General features: G+C 39.3%; 1 protein-coding gene across 6 annotated transcripts in view; it reads right to left on the bottom strand.

The window, feature by feature from the left end:
• The window catches only part of KIF16B (kinesin family member 16B), a 280,434-nt gene that overhangs the window by 135,976 nt on the left and 119,352 nt on the right, over positions 1-25,106 (bottom strand). For all 6 annotated transcript variants that reach the window (XM_076010916.1, XM_020282007.2, XM_020282009.2 and 3 more), the window contains exons 13-15: positions 6,732-6,851; positions 5,845-5,896; positions 3,699-3,836 (exon numbers count right to left, since the gene is read on the bottom strand). In XM_076010916.1, coding sequence (XP_075867031.1) covers positions 3,699-3,836; positions 5,845-5,896; positions 6,732-6,851 — 310 coding nt within the window. The remainder of the gene's footprint in view (positions 1-3,698; positions 3,837-5,844; positions 5,897-6,731; positions 6,852-25,106) is intronic.

The following is a 25,106-nucleotide window of genomic DNA, read 5'->3' as shown; positions in this document are numbered from 1 at the left end:
TCAATCCATAAGTGAATTAAAACCTAATCAAAGCTATATAAACAATTTCTTTAAACTAAATAAATAAGCTGATAATCTTTTTTTTTTTTTACAGGGAAGAGGAAAAGTAGAAGGGCAACACCCCAAAATCAAATGTTAAATTTTTAGGCAGTGCCTATATTAAAAAGTATGTGTTCTAAAAGTTCCTTTTTCAGAATGTTGTTTGGAATTGAGTAATGATTTTCCCACAGGCCAATCTACAAGAGACTATTTAACCCCAAGACAACAGGAACAGAAGTCACTGCAATCCATAATCCACTCAGCATCAGGGGCTGTGCTTGATGAAACTCCAAGAGCTCCAGGGAAAAGCAGCCGGGGGCAGTCAACTACTGCGCAATAGTTCAAACGCAGGGGCAAAACGCCAGGTGGATCCAACAGCCAATGGTAATGTTTATGGGCTATTTCTGAGTCAAAAACTACTTATACTAAAGAATCTCCCCCCCCCACCAGCCCCCTCCCCCCCCCCCCCCCCCGTCAATCCTAATTGTATGCAATTATGTTTGCAATTTTATATTCATGAACACAGTTCAACAAATATATATATGAAAAATCTTCAAAGTTTTATTGAAAGAAATAGATGAAAATTCAAACATAAGAGGCATATTGTACAAGGAGATTCAAGATGGGAATATGTTCTTAAAATGCAAATAAATCAAAGGAAATTAGACTCTAATACCTCAAAGGATATTTTAACCCAAAAAATACTATTCTAAAATTTTTTTGAAAGAATTAATAGGCATGAATAGCAAAAAAAACACTCAGATAAGAATAGAGATTAAAGCATATTTTAAAACAACAAGTATTAAAACTGTGTGATACTGGTATAAAAGCAGAAACACAGGGTACTGGAAGAAAGTGGAATGCCAAGGAATACATGTAATGCTGTATGTGTTTTCATTTTTGGTAAAGTAAGTTTCTTCAAGAAACGGCTGGGTATAAAGTGGTTATGATAAATGGTATGCCAATATGGGGAAGAAAAGTTAAATTACAGCTATACTGTATAAGCCAATGAACCCTCGAAGTACTATAAATAATTAAATATTTCAAAACAAAAACTTGGGAGAAAATAACAGAAAGTAAAAGCAAGTGTTTTCTAGCTCTGTGGCTGATTTTAAAATTATCCAAGAAATAACAAAGAAAAGAACAGTAGATCAAAGGAAATGAAAAGTAGATTTAAAAAGTAATAAAATCATATATAAATAGAAAACACTATAAATATTGGGAACATATCTAAATCGATATGAGAAAATGGTTATAAGGAATTATAAGGGTAAACAGAGTATGCACTCAAAATTAATCAGGGAAAAAAAATACATGTTTCATTTCCCACAATTCTGGGAGGCAACAGGGAAACTGCTCTACTCATAGGTTAGCAATGATTTTGAAAACCAGTACAAGTCTACTGTGAAACCCTGTTAGAATAAACGCAGTCTTCTAGGTAAGGTTACCTCCCTCTGGCCTGAGGGAGATGCAGCCCATACAGGGATCTCAACAGTCTCTGCAGTCCTTCTCCCTGGGCCAAAGAGATGTTATCTCTCACCATGCCCCAGGTCCCAGCCCCTGCTGTCTGGAGGGAAAGCAGCAGAACCTTCACCTGAGGTCCCGATGGAGAACAAGCAGGTGAACTGGCTGCGGTCTAGACTCCACTTGCATGATTCACTGGTGGGGATGTGTGTTAACTTTGCCCTTCAATTACCCGTGCTGTCAGCACTGAAGCCTGTGAGTTTGCAAGCAGGGCTTGTCACTAAAGAGCCCTACATGGTGACTGCTTGCCTGTCAATTATGGTGACTTTCTGGGCACAGGACAGAGATAGCCTCCCACCATGACTGATGCCGCTGTCTGGAAATAACTTATTTCCCTGTCCTATATGAGCACACTATTGCCAGAGTGCTCATCCTGGTTGCAAAAACGCAGAATGTGCAGCTTTGGTAATGATCACTGGGTGCTCACTGTGTCCTTTGCTTAGGTTGGTCATCTCCTACTGCTGACCTCTGACCTTCTTGGGAAACTGGGTTTCATCCTTGTCTTGATTTTGGTGTGTCTGGTCATTCTTTGGCTGCTGACCTCTGACCTTCTTGGGAAACTGGGTTTCATCCTTGTCTTGATTTTAGTGTGTCTGGTCATTCTTTGGCCAAAAGCACACCAAGAACCAAGGACAAACAAGATTACCAACCATGAATCCTGACAAAAGGAACCAGGGCTCCTTGGAGAACTGGTTAGTCCCAGGAAAGTATGAGATAAGCCTGGAATATCTTGTGTCAGCAAGTAAGGAAGTGCTTGCAGAACACGGAGGACAAGCCAAAGGACACAAAAGCCAGCCTGAAGGAACTCCCACTGGCCAAATCTGGGACAATTTGAGTATCAAAATAAATAATGATAAAAACAGATCAAAATCTAGTAAAATAAAAATAGCAAGCTGTGTGACCCTATTGATTTAATTAGAAAATGGCAAGAAGAGAAAGTTCTTTCTTATAATAAAAAAAAATTAATAAATGTAGAAAGAATGATGAAATTTAAAAATCACCATTTGGCAACTATCAGAATAATTATTAATTCAATAAAAAAAAATGGATTCTAAAACCAGTGGGTGAAAGTATGACCAAGAATAGAATATTTATGATCTCAAAGTACTTTCCCAACATACATATTGACAACAGAGGGGAAAGGAGTAACTTCACAGGGAAGAAAGCATGTGGCAAGCTCCATCTTAATTGAGAGATCAAAGTGAACATCACCAGTAATGAGATAATGGGAAATCATGTCATAAGATATGAGGAAAACATAACATGACATCTCTGATAATCTTGTCAAAATGCAAACTATTAGTCTAACCATGAGGAAACAAAGATAAATCCTACATTCATGTAGAGGGACAATCTACAACATATCTGACCTACTGTTTTCAAAACTGTCAAAGTCATAAAAGTCCAGGAAAGACCAAGGAATTGTGACTCTCTGGAGACTGAAAGAGACTAGAGTGATGTGGCAACCAAATGCCACACAGGAAGCCAGACTGAATAGGGACCATAAGGGACAGTGTTGGGGCAAATGGAGAAACTTGAATGGGGTCCCAGGATCGGATGGTAGAAATGTATCAGCAGTAGTGTCAGCAGTAGTGTCCTAATGTGATGTCACTGTTTAAAGGAAATACACACTGAAGTATTCAAAGTGGTGGGGCACCATTTCATCTCAAATAACTCTGAAATTTAAAAGTTCTTGGTACTATTCTTGCAGCTTTTCTGTAATATTGAAGTTATTTAAAAGAAAAATAGGCATGATACCAAATCCTCTATGTATGTTATAATTATAACTATTCATAAGCATAAATAATGAAAATTAAATTATTAAAAGAAACCATTGTGTTCAGGTTTTGCATTTGAGGGATATTTTTTAACTTAGAAATTCCATTAGTGTCATATTTCCGTAACAACTTTTAGGACAATTACATATATGTTCATGTTTAATTCAACAAGACAGTGGGTATTATAAAGAAGCCATCCAGCCAAACAGAAAAACAGCATACTGAAGCTGTAGTCTTCACCCTTGTTATATTTAATCAGTAATTAATTCTGAGAGGTGCATGTTCTCCCACTGCCTAGCCAACTTGTTTTCTCACAACAATACATACAAAGAACTCTGAAAATCAAAAACCAGATACCTTGATTTAGATGTGTGGCCTCCATGATCTGAACACCATTCACGGAACACTGAGACCCACTCAGGGGAATCAGAGTCACTGTCCCCCCGACATTTTCAAAGACACAGTGCTCACTCTCCAAGTCAAGGCCATGAAGAACTAAGTTGAAAAAAAACAAAGGAGAAAGAATTTTTTTTCCCTTTGATATCTACTGCAATCATTCCCAGCTATTTATTAATTCACATGCTAAATACCCTTCCTTTTCTGTGTTACGTATTGTGACATGAACCTTGATGCTTAGTGAGAAAAGTGAATTTTAGGAGCTCATGGCATCAGGGTCTGGACATCGCCTACATAAGGAAATCTGGGATGTTAGCTTACTTCATCCTTAGGGAGAAAACAGGCAACTTTGTCTTAACTGAACACCATTGAGGTGCTCTGTTTGATACTGAATAAATTTCCTCCACCAGCCATCAGAGGCCACAGAAAAATCCGGGGGCAAAAGGGCTCCTTGGGTCAAGGACTTATTGTGACCTCCATGTTTGGAGATGCTGTGTTCCAGGAGCAGACACCAAAGGTGATCTTAGCATGACATGGATCTGGAGGCCCAAGAAGTCTCCAGACGGGGTGCTGGGATGCCCACTGCCAGAGCCTGAGTCAGTTTTGAGAGCTCTCTGAGCATGTGGCCGCTAAGGTTTACCTATAAACGTATGGCTATGGATTCCTCTTGTTTGAAGAATGTCCAGGTACAGATATGAATGCCCATCAAATAAACCTACATGATTTTCGGCACAGTTCTTGGCCAGCTTCTCAGGAGTACAGACAATAGCTCCTAATCTCTCCACAGATTTGTACTACAAAACTTTGCTGATCATATAAAACATGTGTTCTTACTACTCATCATCTTCTATAGCTACCCCAAAGGTCAAATACATAACTCAATGATTAGAAGAAGAGGCCAGATGCCTAGCCTAGTTCTACTCAAAAATAGGTGAACCTGGAGATTTCTGGGAATTGGTTTTCATCTCTCCCAATCTCACAGTAAATAGTAAATACATTTAGGAATATGCTAGAATCGGCTTGATTAATAGCTCACACTTGGTGAGAAAGCAGGTTCATTGCCAGCAATTCTTAAAACAGCAGAGACGATGTAACTCTTTCCCTGCTAATCCCAACCTTGCCACACACACATACACCCACCACCACCACTACCTCAATCGCCACCAATTGCCTTAGTTTTGCCCTGAAAGCCTGGCAGGATTCATGTACAGAGGCTAAGTCACTGGTTATGTGTGTACTTTGGGAAGACTTTTGGGAAACCCAAAAAGTCACACCTCCACATGTGTATATGCTGCACTGTCTCCTACCTTCTGTTGTCATCTTGTGCAGGTAAGTGTCTATATCCTTCCCATTAAAAAGCCTTATGGCTGAGCACAGTGGCTCATGCCCCTAATCCCAGCACTTTGGGAGGCTGAGGCAAGAGGATCGCTTGAGGCAAAGAGTTCAACACCAGTCTAGGCAACATAGTGGTACCCTGTCTCTACAAAAAATTAAAAAAAAATTAGCCAGGTGTGGTGGCGTGCGCCTAATCCCACCTACTCAGGAGGCTGAGGTAGGAGGATCACTTGAGCCCAGGAGTTTGAGGTTGCCTTGAGCTATGATGACACAACTGCACTCCAGCCTGGGTTAATAGCAAGATCCTGTCTCCCAAAAAAAAAAAAAGACTTACATCCTTTTTCTGTGTCTGTTGGCATATCTCCATCAATCATTGTCCCAATGTAACAAGTATAGAGTGACTTAAGTAACTGTATTCTTAAAGACCTGACAAGGTATATAATTCAGTATGGTAGGGAAAACATTCATAATTTCATTTTATTCATTAATTGTGTTCAAAATTACATAAATATATATATTTTCCAATATTGTATTTGAATTTTTCTTTTTTATAATTACTTCAATGTCAGTTATTCAAAAGAGGGTTCATCATTAAATATGACCTTAAGAAATCACTGGTCGGGTACAATGAACACTATTCTGATGATGGGCATGCTACAAATCCCAACTTAAGCATTATACAAAGTATCCATGTAATAAAAACATAGGTGCCCCATGTATATTTTCAAATAAAAAAAGTTGCTGGGAAGAGATCATTGATAAAGATTCTCACCAATATCTTGCTCTGTTGAAGCATCTTCTCTACCAACATATGTCTGACCTTCCTGGGAAGAAAAGCCAAACAAAATTTACCAGTAAGAACTTGTTTCTCCACTTTTTATTTAAGCCTAGGCAACATGGTGGCCAATGGAATGAACAATGTCTTGGGAAGGCCACAGCCTCAGTTTAACTAGAGCTCACTGAGGCTCTGGAACGATGCCCCAGGTTGTCTGGAAACTGATAGTGCAATTCCTGAGGCTTAATGTTCAACAGTGGCTAGGCTTCTATTTTGGGATGCATTGGCAATTTGCTCCAGACAGTCATCTCACTGATATTCCCTTCCCTTCTGGGAAGTTTCTCCTCAATGGCTATGGGTTTCTTTGTGCAGAAAGACAGAGTTTATGAGAGTCCGTAAAACATAAGTGCAGTACTATTCTTGTTTTAAATCACGGATCAGAGAGGGGACACTAAAGTCAAGGTCACATAGGTAACCACTGATACAGATGTGGAATTCTGTACTCTTGACATGAATGGCCTGCTAGGAGCCATGCCCAGCAATGATGGTGGGAGGCACAAATTTATAATTCCACTAGGGACTAGGAAACTGTACATACAATGAAACCCCAGGTCTAGGGATTTGCAACTTTTCTTCCTCAGTCTGTCTGCGTTTTGGTTCCTTACCTGCCTCTTACTGACTCTACAGAATAGAAGGCAAATGAACTACATAAACATGGAACTTCAAATGCCACAGAATCCCAATGAATCATTTAAAACCCCCAAAGGGCTCGAGGATTTGTAGTATATTCTTTAATTTAATAGTTGTGTTCATGGCCATAAAGTATTATAATAAACTTTGCTAGTGTCTGCAAAATTATAACGTTTTGCTTAAGCAGCTCCCACCTTCAAGTGATATAAGATGATCCCAGTGCTCAGAAGGTCATCATCAATGCCAATCAAATGTGGCAGTTCAGAATCCAAAACAACTCCAATCCCTTCTTTCCTAAGGGCTAGAGTTTGCTCCTGAAATGAAGAGGAAAAGAAAAGGAAATGATTACTTTGGGGAAAAAGAACTTCATTTTAGGTGTTCTTTAGATTGTTACAATGAGCAATATTTTCTCTCTCCTCTAAAAACACTGCAAGAAAAAATGGACCTTAATCTTTCTCCACATTGAAATCCTGGCAGGTGGTAAGCAAAATGAACGTGAAACATATAAAAAGCTCAGTGTAGAATGAATTAAATTTAATATCTCATATATAATCTCTACAAACCTATTAGGAAAGGTTCTAGGATTACCCAAATAACAACATAATCTTTCCCCTCTTCAGAGCCTTAATGTCATTTAATATCTAGATGTCTCCTTAACTGTTGGCTTTTGTCTGCAGCTACCATGGTTGACCTCTGCATGTCTTGGGAGGAAGCCTTTCCTGGGCATCAGCTACCTCTGCACCAATGGTATCTGACCCACTGCCTCCTGCACACCAGCCTCTCCTATCCCCAGGGTCATTCCCACGTACAGACAAATCTGCCACAGACCTCTCACCACCCACCATCACCTCCCTTGGCCTTGCATCTCCCTCCAGCTATCGCCAATTTCTGTGTCCTTTTAAAGAAAATTGCCTCCAAAAAGTTCCCTATACTGGTAGTTCTCCAATTCTCCCCTCTCACTCTCTCTTGAACCCACTCTGTGACGGCTATCCTCCTTGGGGCTCCTGTCTGCCTACACTCACTCCCTTGATGGTCTCCTTCTGTCTCTTGACTCTACCTGCCAACTATATGTTGATGACTCTCAAATTTAAATCCCCAGGGTAGACCTCTCCCTTAAATTCCATACTCAGGCATACATACCCACCCGTCTCGTTGTACCAGTGGAGATATCAAACAGGCAGCTCAAACTTAATACATTAAGAAAACCAACCCGAGTCCCCCTGCCTCCGACACCTGTAGGCTATCCCATCCCAGAAAATGTCAACCTTCCTTATAGTTGCCTGGACCAAAACCCATGGCTACACATTGTTCTTTTCTTCTTTAAACTCCAAATATTTAGTGTTGACTCTACCTGCAAAATATGCCAAATCTGGTAATGTCAAATCCCCTGCCCCACTCCTCCCTGGCCCAAACTTAGTAGCCAGAGGGCTGTCAGGGCAGGCCACTGCTCTGCCAGATCCTTTAAATGGTCTCCCATTTCACTAAGACAAAGCCAGAGTCTCTGTAATGTTCTATAAAGTTCTACATGATCTCATCCCTTGCCCATCTCCCACTCTCATCTCCTGCCCCCTCCTCCCTCTTGCTCACTCCTCTCTAGGATCCATGGCTCCTTGATGTTCCTCAAACCCACCAGCCTGCCCACATCTCATGGCTGTGCTCGTTGCTGTTTCTTCTGTCACTGCTAGTCCATCTCATCCCCTGGAGCAGAGATTCTTGATCTCAGCACTACTAACATTTTGGACCAGACAACTCATTCCTCTGCACTGTAGGATGTTTAGCAGCATCCCTGCCTCTATCACTATAATAGATACGAGTAACACACCACCCTCCTCCAATGTTGTGACAACCAAACGTGTCCCAGACATTGCCAAATATCCCTTGGGGGACAAAATCGGCCCAGTTAAGAAGCATCGCCCTGGATACATATATAACTTGGCCCCTTACTTCCTTTGGGTCTCTGCTCAAAGCCACTTTCCCAATCAGCCTATAAAAAGTAGCAATTACCAACTTTCCTCATGCTGATCTGATTCTTCCTTGGCAATTATTATTACTTCATATATTATATACATACATGTTTATTAGCTATCCCCTGACTAAAATATAATCCAGTGCCTAATTTCATGTCTGACGCATGGTAGCTCCTCAATTAACATTCGTCAAAGGCATGAATAAATGAGTAGGCGTGCAGAGTTCAGAATTTGGAGGACTGTAGGAAGGAGGGTCAGAGGCAACCCCTGAGGGAAGATGTTCATGTCTTAACATCAGGCTCATCTGGCCAAAGACAAAAGATCTCTAAAATCAGGCTTCTAGGGAAGTCTGAAATGGAAGCAGGCAAATCCCAGATGACTGAAGGTAAAAATACCAGTCTTGAGGTTGGGCAATGCCAAGTTCAGACTGAGTCACACCTAAGAGCATGACACTGTGCTGTGACTGTAGGTGTGATGGGAGCAACAGAAGAGCAAGTTCCAAGTTGCTAACCTGGGCTCCTGGTCGGAGATGCTCCTGGAGAATTGTCTCCCTTCCCCTCCCCTCACCACTTCCCTACCCCTACAATCAGACGCAGTGACCAAGATACAACTCTGTCCCCAAACACAATCGCTACTGCTTACAAGGAATAGATGCATTTAGTGTCATTTAAATATTAAAACAACCTACAGAGTCTCCAATTCTCTAGATAATGGATACAGAACTTCTCAAGCTAGTGTAAGACCATCACAGCAAAACTCAGACCTTGCAGACTAGTGAGCTCCTAGGAGGTTCTGGGGCAGGGCAGTGGAGAGAGAGAAGTCCCTCAGTCCCTCTCTACAGACATTTAAGTCCCAAAGGTATACCCAAAGATCTGGAGACATGCAAGAGAGTGCTAAAATGAAGTGGCAAAAAAGGATGGCTTAAAAAAAAAAACAAACATAAAAATTATCACTTGAAAGAAAGCAATTTAATTTAACAACCATTAAATAGACACACAGAGAAAATGACCAATGCATAACTTAGATTCAAGAAAAGGAAATGAAGCGAATCATTGTTCTTCAATTACTCCCCTTATCAGCCAGGCTCCCATTCCCTGCCTCAGATCCTCAGGCTCTGAGGTCAGAGGCTTCGGTAACATTGATTTACTATAGCAAGGCCTGTGCAAATCTTAGCTAAAATGAGCACTCTACACAAACCAACTCCTACTCCTACCTCCCCGATATTAGCAGAATTCATGCTTTTCCTCCTGCACAGAATTCCAGCAAAAGTGGCAAGTATGTGATTTTTATTAAAAAAAAAAAAAGATTTATTAAAGGGGAGAATTTAATCACACAGCTCCATTTCATAAAACAACATCCTCACGGGAAGGAGAGGTAGCTCTGAACTGTGACAGCACTACACACACGGTAAGCAGCCCCTTGGCAATAAATTGTTCCAGGATTTTAGGTCCATGTGAAAAGGAGAGTGACTTTTCTCCTAAGTCCAGAGGTGTATATACTTTCTTTCTACACAAAAGTGTACAATAACCACCTCCCCACAAAAGCAGTATTTTAAACTTTAATAGCTACCACTCAAACTAGAGAAATTGCTTTGGACTACATCCCAGTTTAATTTAATATTCTTTCTTTAACCATTGAAAAACACTTTTGTTCTTCCTTGAAATAAGTCTCACAGACTTTGAAAAGCACTGGAAATTCATAGCTTCGAAGCCATTAGGTCAAAAACCTTCCTTGTTTCCATCCACCCCCCAACATGTACACGCACACATACACACACGTACACGCAAGCACATGTTCACACATACTTCTATAAATATAATGGGTAAAACCTGAAGTAAGAGAAAGTTTTCCAGGATTGGAAGTGGGGGGAGATGGATTTATGATTAATGCTGCCCTAAAGCTCTATGACATTCAAGCTGCATTCAACTACATGATATTATAAAAGTGTCACCTCATAAAACTGGAAACGAGGGTTTAAATCATTGCTCAAGTGAAAAAGTAATTTCAGACAAAAATATCTATCACGTATAAAATATTTATTGAGTGGCATCTACTGTTATACATAATTTATGAAACACCTTTTGGCTAAGATGGAATCCTTAACATAGCAGAGCTGGCCACCCTCCCCCAACTTGAGGCACACGGGGTCCCAAAGAAAGAAAAAGGTAAAATACACATTGTGGCATGCATTTTGCATTGATACACAGTTTTTGGCAACCAGGCTTATGTGGATGAAAAGGAAACTACAGACTTACTAAAAGCGTCAAAACATAGTATCAGCTTATTTTAAACATCACGTTCACTACATTTGCAAATAATATGCTCAATATGTTTTCTCTTGAACCTCCAGACACCTCTTCAGGTAAAATACCTCTGAATTTAAAACACATGTCCAGTGCTGGGGCTATCACAGAATCACTTCTACAGCATTCCAGGGGAGAAGACCACACAAGGACTGGCTCACTGGGGGAGTCCCATGTAACCCCCATAATGGTTTACTAGATTGAGCAGGGATTCTACCTCTTGATCACAACGACATTCTTAGTATCCAGCACTGTGCCCTATGAAACTCAACAACTTTCTTGGATATATGAAAAACAAACTAAAACTTACAAATATAAACAAACAAATATGTGTGTGTGTGTGTGTGTGTGTGTGTGTGTGTGTGTGTGTGTGTGTGTGTGTGTGTGTATTTCCCTCTTGGGAAGACTACCTAAGATCTAGATCCTGCTGGGAGAAAATTGGGAAAACTTTTAATGTGTCTGCCCCATGTAAATTAAAATCCCTTTAAGAGTAAAAATTGTGTTTCCTCACACTGAGTATGTTAGGTAAACAGCAGCACCAGGCACACAGTAGTCACCCAGTTAAGTGCTGATTATTTGGTACTACAGGGAGTGATTTTTAAGTCATATTTTTTTTTCTGAACAGTCAAGAATTAAATGTGGAATCTTTTTGTGAAAATTTACTCTTGCTACGGAGAATTATATATTTCACTAAGTAGTGGAATTTCGTACAGTTGATTCACATCACAAAGTGTACTTAATTTCTGCAGTCCTGACTACAAACAGCAGATGTGCAGGGGGTGGGGGGGATACCACGATCAGGGTTGGGCTCACAGGCCCATGTGGGACTCGAGCGGGGGAAGTCAGGTAGCCAGGAAGACCTTTATAAAAAATAAAACTATCCTCTAGTAAAACTACCTTCTTAATTTAAAAAAATTGTATGCGATTTTATTTAAATTTAAAAGAAGAAAAGAAATTGAAGTATTTGTTGAATTTCAATCAAAAGAATAATGTTTCTTCATTACAATAGGTATTCCCTAAAATACTCAAGTCAAGACATTATGAAACATATTCACCATATATATATATATATATATATATATATATATATATTTTCCATACGCATTTTGGTTTTAAGCACCATTACCAGAGTGTGTATCTGAGCTGTGTCGATTTGGGGCCCCTTATTGGGTCATAACGGTACTTATTTTCCCTCGGAATGTTAAAGACATGGCTCCACAGTTTTCACAGAATGCTACTCTAAGGAAATATTAAGCTGTTCTGACTTTTAATCCACGGTAGATAATTTGGTTTTCTGTCTGGATGTTTAAAGAATTTTTTCTTTCTCCTTGAAATTCAATAGCTTAATTGGGATAGATCTCTGTGTTGAACATTCTGTACTCTACATTTGCCTAGAACAGAATCCACTCTCCTAATCTGCAGATTCAGTTCTTTTGCTCATTATTTTTCATTTCAAGAAAATTGTCGTGTTTCATTTTCCATTTTGTTTCATTTGTTGACAGTCTACTTCAGGGACACGAATTGTCCTTATATTACATTGCCTTTGTCTTGTACATCTTTTAGCTTCTGATTGCTTTACTATCTTGATTGTTGTATTGATGTTCTATGAGGTTATCGAGCCTTTACTCTCTTAGTAATTGGATTTTCAGTGGCATCTATTCTTTTCCTTGATACTCTTTAATTTTATTTATTCATCCTGTAATGATGTTGTTTCGGACCTCAAAGTCTTTCTTTAGTTCTGTGATCTCCCTTTTTGCATCCCATTCTACTTTTGACCATCATCTGCTTTGTTTGTTGAATTCATCTCTCTCATTACTTTGTTCCACAGAATGAAACAACTGTAAGGAATTCTCTCCCATGCCTTGAAGTATGCTTGCATGTAGACTGGGACCGTTTGTCTTTCGCATGCTACGTTTCCTTTTCTTTCTGTCTGCCCACCTATCCATGTATCCACCCATAGCTATTGTTATGTATATAACTCTTCTACTTCTTCATCTGTGTATGCTTAGGTGAATCTGTCCAAAAATTCCATATGCTGTAAATACAGGAGGAGCAACTCCTAGACACTGGCCCTGTCACATCTGCAACCTTTCTAGTTAGAAGACTGAGTAATCTGCATTCTGTCCACTTTCCTCTAGCCAGATAAATGACAGCAACAGCCAGGAGATCTCAACTGAGGCACTGCCAAGGCCTTGTTTGGGGGCCCAGGCTCTGCCTCTCTTACTGAGCTCCCTCCTCCTGCCTGGGCAGGGGCCCCATTTCCACAGGGAGGGAGGCAGCTGGATACACCCAAGCTTCTCACTGTTTCACCAGGCCCCAAGAACAAGCCAGTCAGCCCTTCACCTCATTCCAGTTACCTCCTCAGGCACTGCTATTATTCTTCAATAAGAACAGGAAAATCAATTTGTTCCTCCCCAGATTTAAGGATATTGAGGAGGGTTTTTAGAATCCTCACTGATTCAGCTTCTCAGGTGGAGGCTTAAGAATATCCTCTTCGCAATCATCCCTCTTCCTCAGCAGCCAGCTCATGACCTTTCCTCACATGCTTCCTCTTAGCAACAGCACGGCAATATTGCTGCCGCCGGCTTGGATGTTTGCTTTGCTTTTTATTATTATTATTTCTTCATTTCTTTGAAATCTGTGATGTCATCTCCAACTGCCTCTTTAACATCAAAGTCAAGAACAGGATTTCAAAAGGCTACCAAGAAAAATAAATAAGGAAGAAAACAAAAGGTACTCCTGGTTTGGGGAATTTCTTGAGCAAAGGTATGGAGGCTGAAAGCATGTGCATACAATGCCCTTTCAAACTCCCCAAGATTTGTTCCAGGACCCTGGAGTCCCTGTGGACTCCAAAATCTGTAGAGGCTCGAGTCGCTGATACAAAATGTCAAAGCATTTGCACACAACCTAACACACATCCTCCCTTATACTTTAAATCATCTCCAGATTATTAATAACTATGTAAATAGTTGTTATACTACTGTATTGTGTAGGGAATAATGATGAGAAAAAGTTTGTGCACATTCAGTACGGAGGCAACCATTATAGGCCTGACTGTCTAGTACATGTGAGCAACAATGTAACATTTTCTGGAGTTTTTTTCCTAATATTTTTGATTTGCAGTTGATTGAAACAGCAGATGTGAAACCTGCAAATATGGAGGGCTGGCTACGTACATAAAGAACATACAGTTTAGTTGACAAACCTGGGAAAATGGTCTGGAAAGTCAGGCAGATGGGTCATTATTTGATTCAGAGACTGGGAAGTCACTGAAAATTTTGAAAACTTTTGAAAATATTTTAGAATATTTCCGATATTTCAGAAGACAAGTCTGACAAGAATATGTAGGATGAATAGGAAAAGAGGGAAAAGGTGGGTGGGATTAAAAAGGAAGGGGCGGCTTAAGAGACACCGTATGGGGAGATGGACTCTATACAGGCTGACTGACCTTACGTAAAGACATTCTCCTCAACTGCTTTATTCCTCTTTATGAGAAATATGTAAATTAGAGTCGCAAGAAAATCTGAAAAATGCCAAAAGATTTTTATTGCTAGAGAAAAAAAAAAATCCTGACATTTCCTTGTAACACTTTCCAGGCAGCTCAGTAAGTGAATACTGTTTACGTGTAAAAAAAAATCACTCACCAATTTGACTAACAAGGGGTGTCTAGTAACTTACTTGTTTTTTAAAAATAATATAAAAATGCTAAAAGTCAGTGTCAACACAAACCAATTAGCTCTGAAATCTTAAAAGTAAGGCACAGGCTGGCATGCATGCAGAAGCTCTTGTTCCTGGTACGGTAGTCCCCCCCCACCTTGTTGCTGACAGGTGCTACGTAGTTAGGCCTATGATGGGTGCCATTGTTCTGAACGTGTACAGACTTTTCCTTGTCATTGTTCCCTAAACAATATGGTACAACAACAGTTTACATAGCATTTACATTGTATTAGATGTTATGAATAATCTGGAGATGATTTAAAGGATACGGGAGGATGATTTGCAGTTTTACTTTGTGTGGTTTCAGTTGCCCAAGGTCAACCATGGCCCAAAAATAGGTGAGTACAGTATAGTAAGATAGTTAGAGTAAGAGAGAGGAAAAAAACCACATTCATACAACCTTTATTATAGTATATTATTATAACTAATCTATTTTATTATTAGGTATTGTTAATCATTTCCAGTGCCTAATTTATAAATTAAACTTTATCACAGGTATGTATGTATAGGAAAACAAGATAGTGTATATAGGGTTTGATACTATCTGAGGTTTCAGGTCTCCACTGGGGGTCTACTGTATATTCTTTTCCACATAAAAAGAATCATGTTCGTCCAACAGAGAGAGATATACAACATCACCAAAATTATCAGGAAGTCAACGAAGCTCTATCTGTCAACTACTTGGACTACCATCCTGTTTTCCTCTCACTTTGTTCATGCAACCTGAGCAAGCTATGATGAAAAAGGATAAGAATCTCCTTCACACTCCTCTAGGAAATAACCTTATTCTTGCAGTGTTTCCAGAGAATGATGAAGTGAATAAACACAATATTTGTAGGCTAGTAACATTTTCTATGTTCCTGCAAACCTGACTGGTAATATGCAATCCTTGTGAGGGCTCTATTAATTATGCTCTTTGGATCATAATCAGATTTAAAAACAAGCAAAGCAAAAACAGAGAAAGGGAAAAACCAGTCTGTGAAGTTAAGGATTGGAAATCTACTGGGGATCAGTCTCTACTGGAACTAGGCTCCAGAAAGGAACAGGTTTGGGTGGGAATGCAGAGTTAGCAAACCATAGGTTCAAAAACAGAGGAAGAACGAAGTGGGTCAACCCAGAATTTGCCTTTGACCCCTCTCTTAGCATCAAGCTGCACAGCAAGACCATCAGTAAGTCTCATCAGCTCTACCTGCATGATACAGTCTGAATGACCCATGGCTTTCTGTCTCCACTGCTACTATCCTGGTCCCAGCTACCTCCACAGCCTGCCTGGAAGCTCTGACATCCCCTAATTGGTCTTTCTGCTTCTTGTCACTCTACAATCTATTCTCCATATGGCAGCCAGAGCTACCTTCTCGAAATGACAAAATGACAAAAGATCACCTGTAAAATGCTACAATGGTTTCCCACACATCTGGAATAAAATGGTCCCCATATCTCACTTAACCTTGGCCCTGAGCCCTCTCGGACCTCGTCCCCCTCCACTCTCCACTTGACTCCCAACACTCCAGCCATAGTGGCCGCCTCATTCCCACTGCAGGGCCTCTCCAAGTGCTATGCCATCTTCCTGGGCAACTCTCCCCCTAGATCTCTGTGGCTTGCCCCTCTCGTCAGTCTGCCCTTATTGCACACTCTGATTGTTCTCTTAGGGATCAGAGACACCAGCGAGTGAGACCGACAAGGTCCTTGCTCAGAAGCAGCTTCCCTCTAACAAATAACCTCACACGATGCCCAGGCACACTCTACCACTCTACCTGGCTTACCGTCTCCAGAGCAATCAAGGCAATCAAAATTTCTCATACATCAGTTTATTGCCTGTCTTCCCCCGCAGAAAGCAAACAGTGGGTCCAGGCCAACATGTCAAGCTCAGGGAAGGAGAGATTGGAATGGGGCCAAACTACTCAACAGTATCTAGGACCAGGACTGTCTCTGGTCAGTCCTTTTTTTGTGAACAGGAAAAAGCATCTCTAGAACCTCAAAACAATAATTGATATGGCCAGAATAAGTCAGAAGAAGCTAATAAAGAAATCTTGCTAGAATGTTAAGATTTGATTCTAATAGACTATCATAAATAATAGGTGTCCAAAAAAAACACTATATGTAGTAACACAAAGTTGATGTCGGATCGGCACCTATTATATCACTGAATAAAGTAAAAATGCAAAAACACTGCTGTTTCCATGACTTTGAAATAATCCCTATTACAGTACCTATGGTCAAAAAACCACATTTAGAACAGATGGTACACAGTCCCAGGGCACACCAAGGGAGAACTGGAAAGACAAGGGCCTGGATGCCATCTACTCCATGGTACTAACAAACCTAAATGTCCTGGCAATACTGGCAGTCAGCCCTTAAACAGTAAATATAATTAATATTGCCCTTTTAACGAACAGAAACTCTTGGGGCAGTTCAATTTCCACTACATTTCCCACTGCAGAAACATCATTCTTTATGTAAATGCCAAACAGCTGACTGCTGGCATGCAGCTCTGAGAAGATGCTGTGTAGATCTTTCTGATGAAACAGTCCTCTCCACTGGCTGAGCAAATCACCCAGATGTCAGTATTTAAATTATGCAAAATGCATAATACCAATTAAAGAAATTACGTGTGAAAATATGCAAGAGCAAATTTCCTCACATTAATATTTAACTAGACTTTTTAAGTAGAGGAGGATCTTGTGATCACAAGTACTTTAGTATATCTGACCTAAATGAAAACCCAAAACATTCATGAGGGTTCACTAGAAGGTTCCACAAGGGAATTTTCTAGATAATGCAAACTTTAACTCAAGGTAAGGCAGTTAAGCAAAAGGATTACTTTAAATGGGATATTGCAACCCAGAACACATCAATCTGACATCGGCCTTAAACTCTGGTCTTAAAAAGGCTGGCCTGCTCTTGTTTCTCACCCACAGAAAGATGTAAGGCTCATCCCCTCCTCCCAGCCTTTGCTCAAGTGAAAATGTCCTCTTGCAACAGCCCTCAGGTTCCCAATCTCACCCATCTTTCCCCTCCTCCAGGAACCATTTAGAACCTACTTAGGTCCACTGTGACCCCTTCCTCTGCACAGACCAAAGCTATTCAGCCTAATCTCATGTATCTTAGTCAAACACAGACCAGTGACTTTGCATGCATTGTATGTTTCTCCTGCTAATCAGGTGATTACCCAAGGAGTTTTCAAAAAGTACCCTGCCCATACCCACACCAGGTCCTCTGAATGAGCATCTCAGGGCAGGGCCCAGGCACAGGTATTTTTTCAAGCTCCCAGGTATTTTGCATCCAGGATTGTGCCATAATTTTCTGTATCTTCCAAATGACTGATAGCTCTATCCTGCTGGTGCACTTTGAGAATGCTCAAAAGGGCAAGTGTTATGACCTAACTCCTTCATTTGACAGTTATCTTCTTCTGTGATTCATTGAACCGATACCTAATGACCATCTGCCACTTATCAGATGCTAGTCTCCACTAGGGATACATCAGTGAGTAAAACAGACAATTCCCTGTATATTACCTGTATCTACCCTCTACCTTTAGATCTGGATCTTTACTTATATTTAAAGATACATCTATATTACATAAAAATACATATATATATATATATATATATATATATATATATATGCATGTGTTGCTTAACAACAGGGATACATTCTGAGAAATGTGTTATTAGGTGATTTTGTCCTTGTGTGAATAACATAGAGTGAACTTACACAAACCTAGATGTGGTTGCCAGCAGCTGGAATGGGTGAGGTTGGTTGGGAAATATTGGCCAAAGAATACATGTTTATAGTTAAATAAGAAGAATAAATCTAACAAGATCTGTTGTACAGTAGGGTGAGTATAGCTAATGATGATATATTGTATTTTTGAAAAATGCTGAAAGAGTGGATGTTAAGTGTTCTTACCACAAAATAACTATGCAAAGTAATGCATTGTTAATTAACTAAATTTAACCATTTCCAAAAGGTACCTAAACTTCAAAACATCATGCTGTGTATCATAAATACATACAATTTTACATGTCAGCTTAAAAAATAAAAATATATATTTGATAAATTCGACCTTGAAAAAAAAATAAATCTCATGCAACTAGAAATGGTGCCTTGGCATGAGTCTATGATGTCATACACATCTGGACTCCTAGAGTTCTCTTAATTATGCAGGACATAAACATTAAAGCAAAGATCCTCTAGTTCACCTTTTTTGCAAGCTGCTTTTCATCATTCTTTCAAATTAAAGTAGGAGAGGGGAAAAAAAAGCAGCAAAAGGAGTTCTTCTCTAACATGTGCAAGGAGGTTGGAGGTTAATTCCTGGACTTGGTGCAGACTGTTTGTTTCAGAGCCACTGTTTGTTTCAGCATCATTATCAAAAGAGAATTTAGAAAAAAAGGAAGAAGGGGATGAATAGTGAGAGGTAGGAGAAAAAGGAGGAAAAGGAAAAGGAAAGGGACAAAATTCCAGCTTCTCATAATTTCCTTCTGAAAGCTGTACACTCGCCATGGTGAGGCACACTGATGAGTAAAGACCATCCCCTAATGAATGGGCTCCTTGCTTTTTCTAGTTCGTACAGGATGAATATCTCTAATCCAAAAATCCAAAATCTGAAATGCTGCAAAATCCCAAACATGAGCACCAATGCGACACTCACATGGAACACTCATTCGAGCAAGTTGGATTTTGTATTTTCAGATTAGGGATACTCCACCAGTAATAACTCTGCTTTTTGTGGAGAATAGAAAACATAGCCCCCTCCCTTTCTCTATTCACCAAATATTCACTCCAATCACTAAAAACAAATTACTCTAATGAATGAAACAGTTCATACTGCTGCTTACACTGGGAGTAATGATGGTTTGTCAAGAGCACATATCAGCACAGAAGGGAGCTTCTGCCCTGGCCACGCAGCAAACTTGGGGAAAAGGAAGGAAATCCCAGCACAGTGGGTAAGCCCAACCCAGCCACTTGACAGATGACTCAATAAATTGTCCTCTATGAACCCAAGGAGTTACTACTTTGTAAAACCGTCTGCCACTCAAGCCTTGTCCTTTTGGGAGTTCATGCCATTTGCATAATAACACTTCACATGAACACTAACCCCAAAGGATCCCAAATGACCAGCTCTTCCTCCAATCAAGTTGGCCTGAATAGAAATGCATATCTTGGTTGTGTAAACACTCTCATGGTCAACATTATTTTACATAAGTATTCCTGTGATACATTACATTTCGAAGCATTATTAATATACCTTTAGCAAAATAAATTATGCAGTAAATCAAAAGAGAACATTCCAAAGCCCAAATATAATCTTGGATGCTGACTGTGCATGGCCCCAGTAGTTCATTAGAATAAGAAAGAAAATCCGTTTTTAAAAGAGAAATTACATTTCAAAGTTTTTATAAGTAAAGAATATGTGGTTATGGTTATACAACTTATTGAGGAAACATGAAATTCAAGATAAAAAATAAATAGTATTTGTGGATCTGGTCCATTATAGTAAAGCAGTAAACCAAATATAAGGTGTGCATTCAACACTTTCCAATCACACACATCAATTATTTTCGCTAATAGATACAAGCGAATTATCTAAACATCTGACTTCTCATAATCACAACCAGTCAAGAGTCAAAAGGAAGCAAATTCTTTCCTAAGCCATCGTGAAATTCAAACAGTAAAACCCACATCCTTCATTCGTTCAATTATTTACACATTATAAACTGGATGCAATCACTTTGGAAAACTGTTCAGCAGTGTCTTCTATAGTTAAATAATATCCACACCATGTGACCCAGCAGTTCCACCCCTGAGCCCTGTGGTAGCGACTGGCCAACTACAGCCGAAGGCCAAATCAGGCTTCTTGCCTGTTTTGTGTGGCTCAAGTACTAAGAATGATTTTTACATTTTTGGATGGTCAAAAAAAAAAAAAAATCAAAAAAGAGTATTATTTCATGTCATGTGTAAACTATATGAATTTCGAATTTCAATGTCCATAAAGTTTAATTGGAACACACATTCCATGTTCATTCATTTACAAATTGTCTATGGCTACTTTTTTGTTACCATGGCAGCTGGGCAACTGAGACAGAGGGAGTCATCGTGACACAGTAGTATGGGCCTAGCAGAAGGGACAGCTGACTATCTAGCCCTTTACCGCAGTTCGCAGACCTCTGTACTATGCATACATGTGTTCACTGAAAGACATGCTCAAAAGATGCTCACTGCAGCACTGTTTCAAAACAAAACCCCTGCAAACTACCCAAATGTAGTTTGGGTAAACTGTTGTTCATTCATACAATGGAATAACGTACAGTAATGAGAAAAAACGAACAACAGCTACAGAAAACACTATGGATGAATATCACAAACATAATGTTAAGAAGTCAAGAAGGAAAAAATGTAAGATTCCATTTGTCTAGGGCTCAAAAGCACTCAAAACAGCCTTTGCAGATAGAAATCAGGATGATGGTTACCTTTCAATGGTAGACTAGTCGTCCGGAGGGGATATCAGAGGGACTTCTGGGCTAGAATGATCTATTTCTTTATCTGGATATTGGTTACAAGATGTATTCACTTTGTAAATATGATTCAAACTGGACACTTATGCCTTTGCACACATTCGTTCTGTGTCAACACTTTAATGAAAAGTTACGCAGTCTTGATAACATGACTCCTTGACTCACAACTGAGTAGAAATGACCAATGAGCACTGGAGATGAATGTGAGCAGGAAAGGTAGGTACAGGGTTAATGGTGGGACCCTTCCCCGGTCAGATGTCCAAAGGAAAAGTGAAGGATTGCTCAGCACAGGAGTTGGCACATTGACCACTCAATACACGTTCACTGCCACTTCTGCTAGCATGCAAAACAGATGATAACACAAAGCAGAACTAATTATGACCTCAGTACATCCCTGTATACAGGATGGGCATACAGTTTACCTAAGTTTCATAATGATGATAATCAGAGTCATTATGGAAGAGTTAAGTTGCCCTGACACTACACTAAAATCTCCTTCTTCACTTCTGGGCTGCTTGGATTAGTCATCCCACCTACACAAGCCAGGAGAGGTCGCTCTCCAAAGGTGCCCACCAAAGGCACCTATTTTCCAACACCGAAAAGGTGTCATCTCCCTTCCCAGTAATTCTTTCCTTGTTCATGTCAATGCTAAGAACAAATCCAGCCGTGACAAGTGTGAAGGCACTGTTCTATCGCTACCCTGTGTTTAAAATCATTCGTGTCTTACTTTTTTTCTGAAAGACTTCCATACCAAATGGATAGTATACATGTTTTTAAGGAAAGACTGTATAACCAAGAAAATAGAAATTTACAGCAAATGCCTCATTTATGACACCATTAGACAATGAGGGCTTTGCATAGTCAGGAAGGTAATTCCTTCCACTGATATTAAAGTATCATTAATAATTCATTCACCTTGTGCAATTTTGTAAAAAGTGAAAAACCAAAGTGAATATAGATTAAATAATGTATTAAGTTTTCAGTTATTGCATGACAAATTATTTCAAATTTAGTGGCTTGTAGCAATACAAAATTATTTTTTTATGGTTTCCACGGGTCAGGAATCTATAAATGGGTTAACTATGTTACTCAGGGCTGCATCAAACTGTTGGCCAGAGCCACAATCTCATTTGAGGCTGAGGGTCCCATTTCAAACTCTTTCAAGTTATTGGTAGAAAGAAGTCAGTTCCTTACAGTTACAGAACTAAAACTTTCCCTCCCCCACCTCTGGCTAGGGACAAGCTCAGCTCCTAGAGGACACCCTTATGTCCTAGCCAATGGACCTCACAACATGGCAGCTCACTTCTTCAGAGTCAGCAGGAGACTCCAGTCTACTACGGTAGAGTCTTATTAATGCTACATAATCATGCGGGTGACATCCCATCATCTTTTAGGTTTCAGCCGCAGCCAAGGGGAGGGGGTATACAAGGGTACGTACAAAAGAAGACAGGAATCCGGAGGCCAACTTAGAACTCTGCCTACCACAAAAATGAATAAAGGTTCGTTTACTTCTTAAAGGTACTTACTATTTTTAAAACTTTTTTTCTTCTGATACGCTTAAAATCTGAAGTTTCACAGAACTAATGAATTAATGTTAGCTAAAACTAATAAACCAAATTTTTCTACTGTGTTATACCAACAATGAAAAAAATGTATATATACCCAGTTGCAATGAAGCAAACTATTTGAAGGAATATTCAGTTGCAGGAATGAATATAAGTTATGGATTCTAATTTACACATCAGAAACAATGCAAAACCCGGGGATTCTAAATAAACTAAGTTCTATACTGAATTCAACTAAGGCCCCAAAACTTCCTGTTTCCAGGGGAGGTTTTCAACCTCAGAAATAAATATATGTGCATTTATATTTATTTATTCATTCTTATTGTGTATATATATTTATACACATACATATGTATTTACATATATATTTTTTTCATCTGAATTCATTCTAACTAGGGACTTTACAAGAATTTAATTATACTTTTAAGTGAGAAATCTGAATAACAAAAAGAAGTCATGAATGGTTTGGAATTCCAAGTGCTCTCAAATGCCATAACCAGGAGCAGCCTTGATGGCCCTTTTCTGAAAATGTGGACTTGTATGCTAATATCATGTTTTTGTCTAAGTCAGCACTTTTACTGGGGTGGGGGTGGGGTGTCAGGTTCTGTTTCACAGAATCACAGGGTGCTTGTGTAGTGACATGAAGCCCAGGGCAGCATGATGCCAAGTATGGTCTGCAAACTGTTTGCTACCATTCTATAGTAAGTACAGAAATAAATAATGTAATCATTCAGAAACATAAGAGCAATTTGACAGTATTTTTATGAGCATTGTAGCTAATAAAATATTAGGGCTCATATTTTTGTGTATCTCTTGTTTTTTCCTTTTTATTATTTTAATAAATCATTCTTATTGTGCTTTACAGAAGAATCAGTGTACCATAGACTAAAATTAAAAAACAACAACAACAACAAAAAACCATGCATTTGACCATAGATGCGTAGACAACCTCCTCTTCCGGTAGGGCTCTACCAGAATGGACAGCCCATGGGAGTATAGAAGCCTGCTGTTGCTGCCTTGATTTCTCCAATGCCCCACAGAGAGTGTGAGAAAAGAGGCAGGGAAAAGGAGGCTGTCACCTTTAATAAAAACAAAATTTACCTTTGTGCATCGGTGAAAACATGAGAAAACAATCAAGAAAGTTAAAAGTCCACTTCATTGCTAAAAGGTGAATTTGAAAGTTTAGGAGAAACCACAAAGGCAATTCCACTGTGGTCTTAATGAGAATAATGTCAAACATTAGCTGATTCCAACTGCAACAGCCCTGTGGTTATTATCAAAACACCAGATCTGGGTTAGTTTTTACTTTAATTAATCTAATGAACTGGGTGTCTGGCTTCAGCAGACATTTTTTAAATGTCACTGCGTTCCTCGGGGCAGCAACTGAACTGGTGGCATGCTCTCCTGTACCATCTTGGTTCTATTAACTCTTGCCTACGGTGACATTTTACATCTGCATCCTCATATGCTCTGTGCCCTGATAATGCAGTCAATTTGTGCTTTATTAACCCAATTAAAATACAGAAATGTTAGGTAACGGAAATTAACAAAATCAAGAACAATTCCTTAAAATAGACCATATCTTTAATTTAAGAAATAAAATGTATATGAAACTATAGCTGCCAGACTTTGGTTACCTAAAAAGTTCATGGATTCTAAATGCTAAACAGGGAAAATGCTGATCTTAAGAAAAAAGAGAGACAAAGAAAGGGGGGCAGTTGAAATGTGAGTGCAAACTCCGAATTAAATCCCATATTAGAAGAGGAAAGAATAAAATATACACTCCAAGTAACCAAATGAACAAAATCAGAGAACAAATATGAGACGCAGTCATAGAATGCAAAGTGTCAAACATAAAGAGATGAAAACAGTGTAGGAGAAGGTAACAGATACAGAGAAAGGAAAATGTAAATTCTAAATTACGGTAATGGAACTCCATAATCTTTCTGTAATGGAAAGGAAGAGAACAAACACGAGAGAAACTACAAAAAGTCAACAGAAACGAGCTGAAAAGAGGCTGGCATCAGACAAAGAAAAAAGGCTCTCTGAACAGCAAGACAGAAGTAGAATCCTGTGGAAAATTGTAAAAATAAACTTTAAAATCCTATATGTATAAAACAAAAAAAAAAGGGGGGGGGAATGTTTGGAAAAGAAAAAAGCATTAATGGAAGAATTTCCCTGGGCAATATCGAACTTCAGAACAGAAGAAAGTCATTTTCAGAGTGTTTTGAAGAGAAAAAAATCAAGAGAAAATAATTCTACACGCATATGGTTTTTCATTTGCAAAAGCAGCAAAGGCACCAAAGGAAGGTCCACGAATGTACTCTGAAAACAATTACTCTGAAATGATAAATAAGAGATCATCTAAACAAAGAATTTAAGAATGGAGGAGGGAGGAAGATGTGGTCTAAATTGCTTGCGTGGAAGCAAGCACTGAAACCAGGTTAAAGTAAAGAGAGATCTCAACAGTTGTTGGAAATAAGTTTATAAAATAGAATGCAA

Source organism: Microcebus murinus, chromosome 16 (assembly GCF_040939455.1).
Source record: "Microcebus murinus isolate Inina chromosome 16, M.murinus_Inina_mat1.0, whole genome shotgun sequence".
NCBI lineage: Eukaryota > Metazoa > Chordata > Mammalia > Primates > Cheirogaleidae > Microcebus > Microcebus murinus.
Note: the sequence above shows the minus strand (reverse complement) of the source record. Positions and strands in the feature narration are given on the sequence as shown.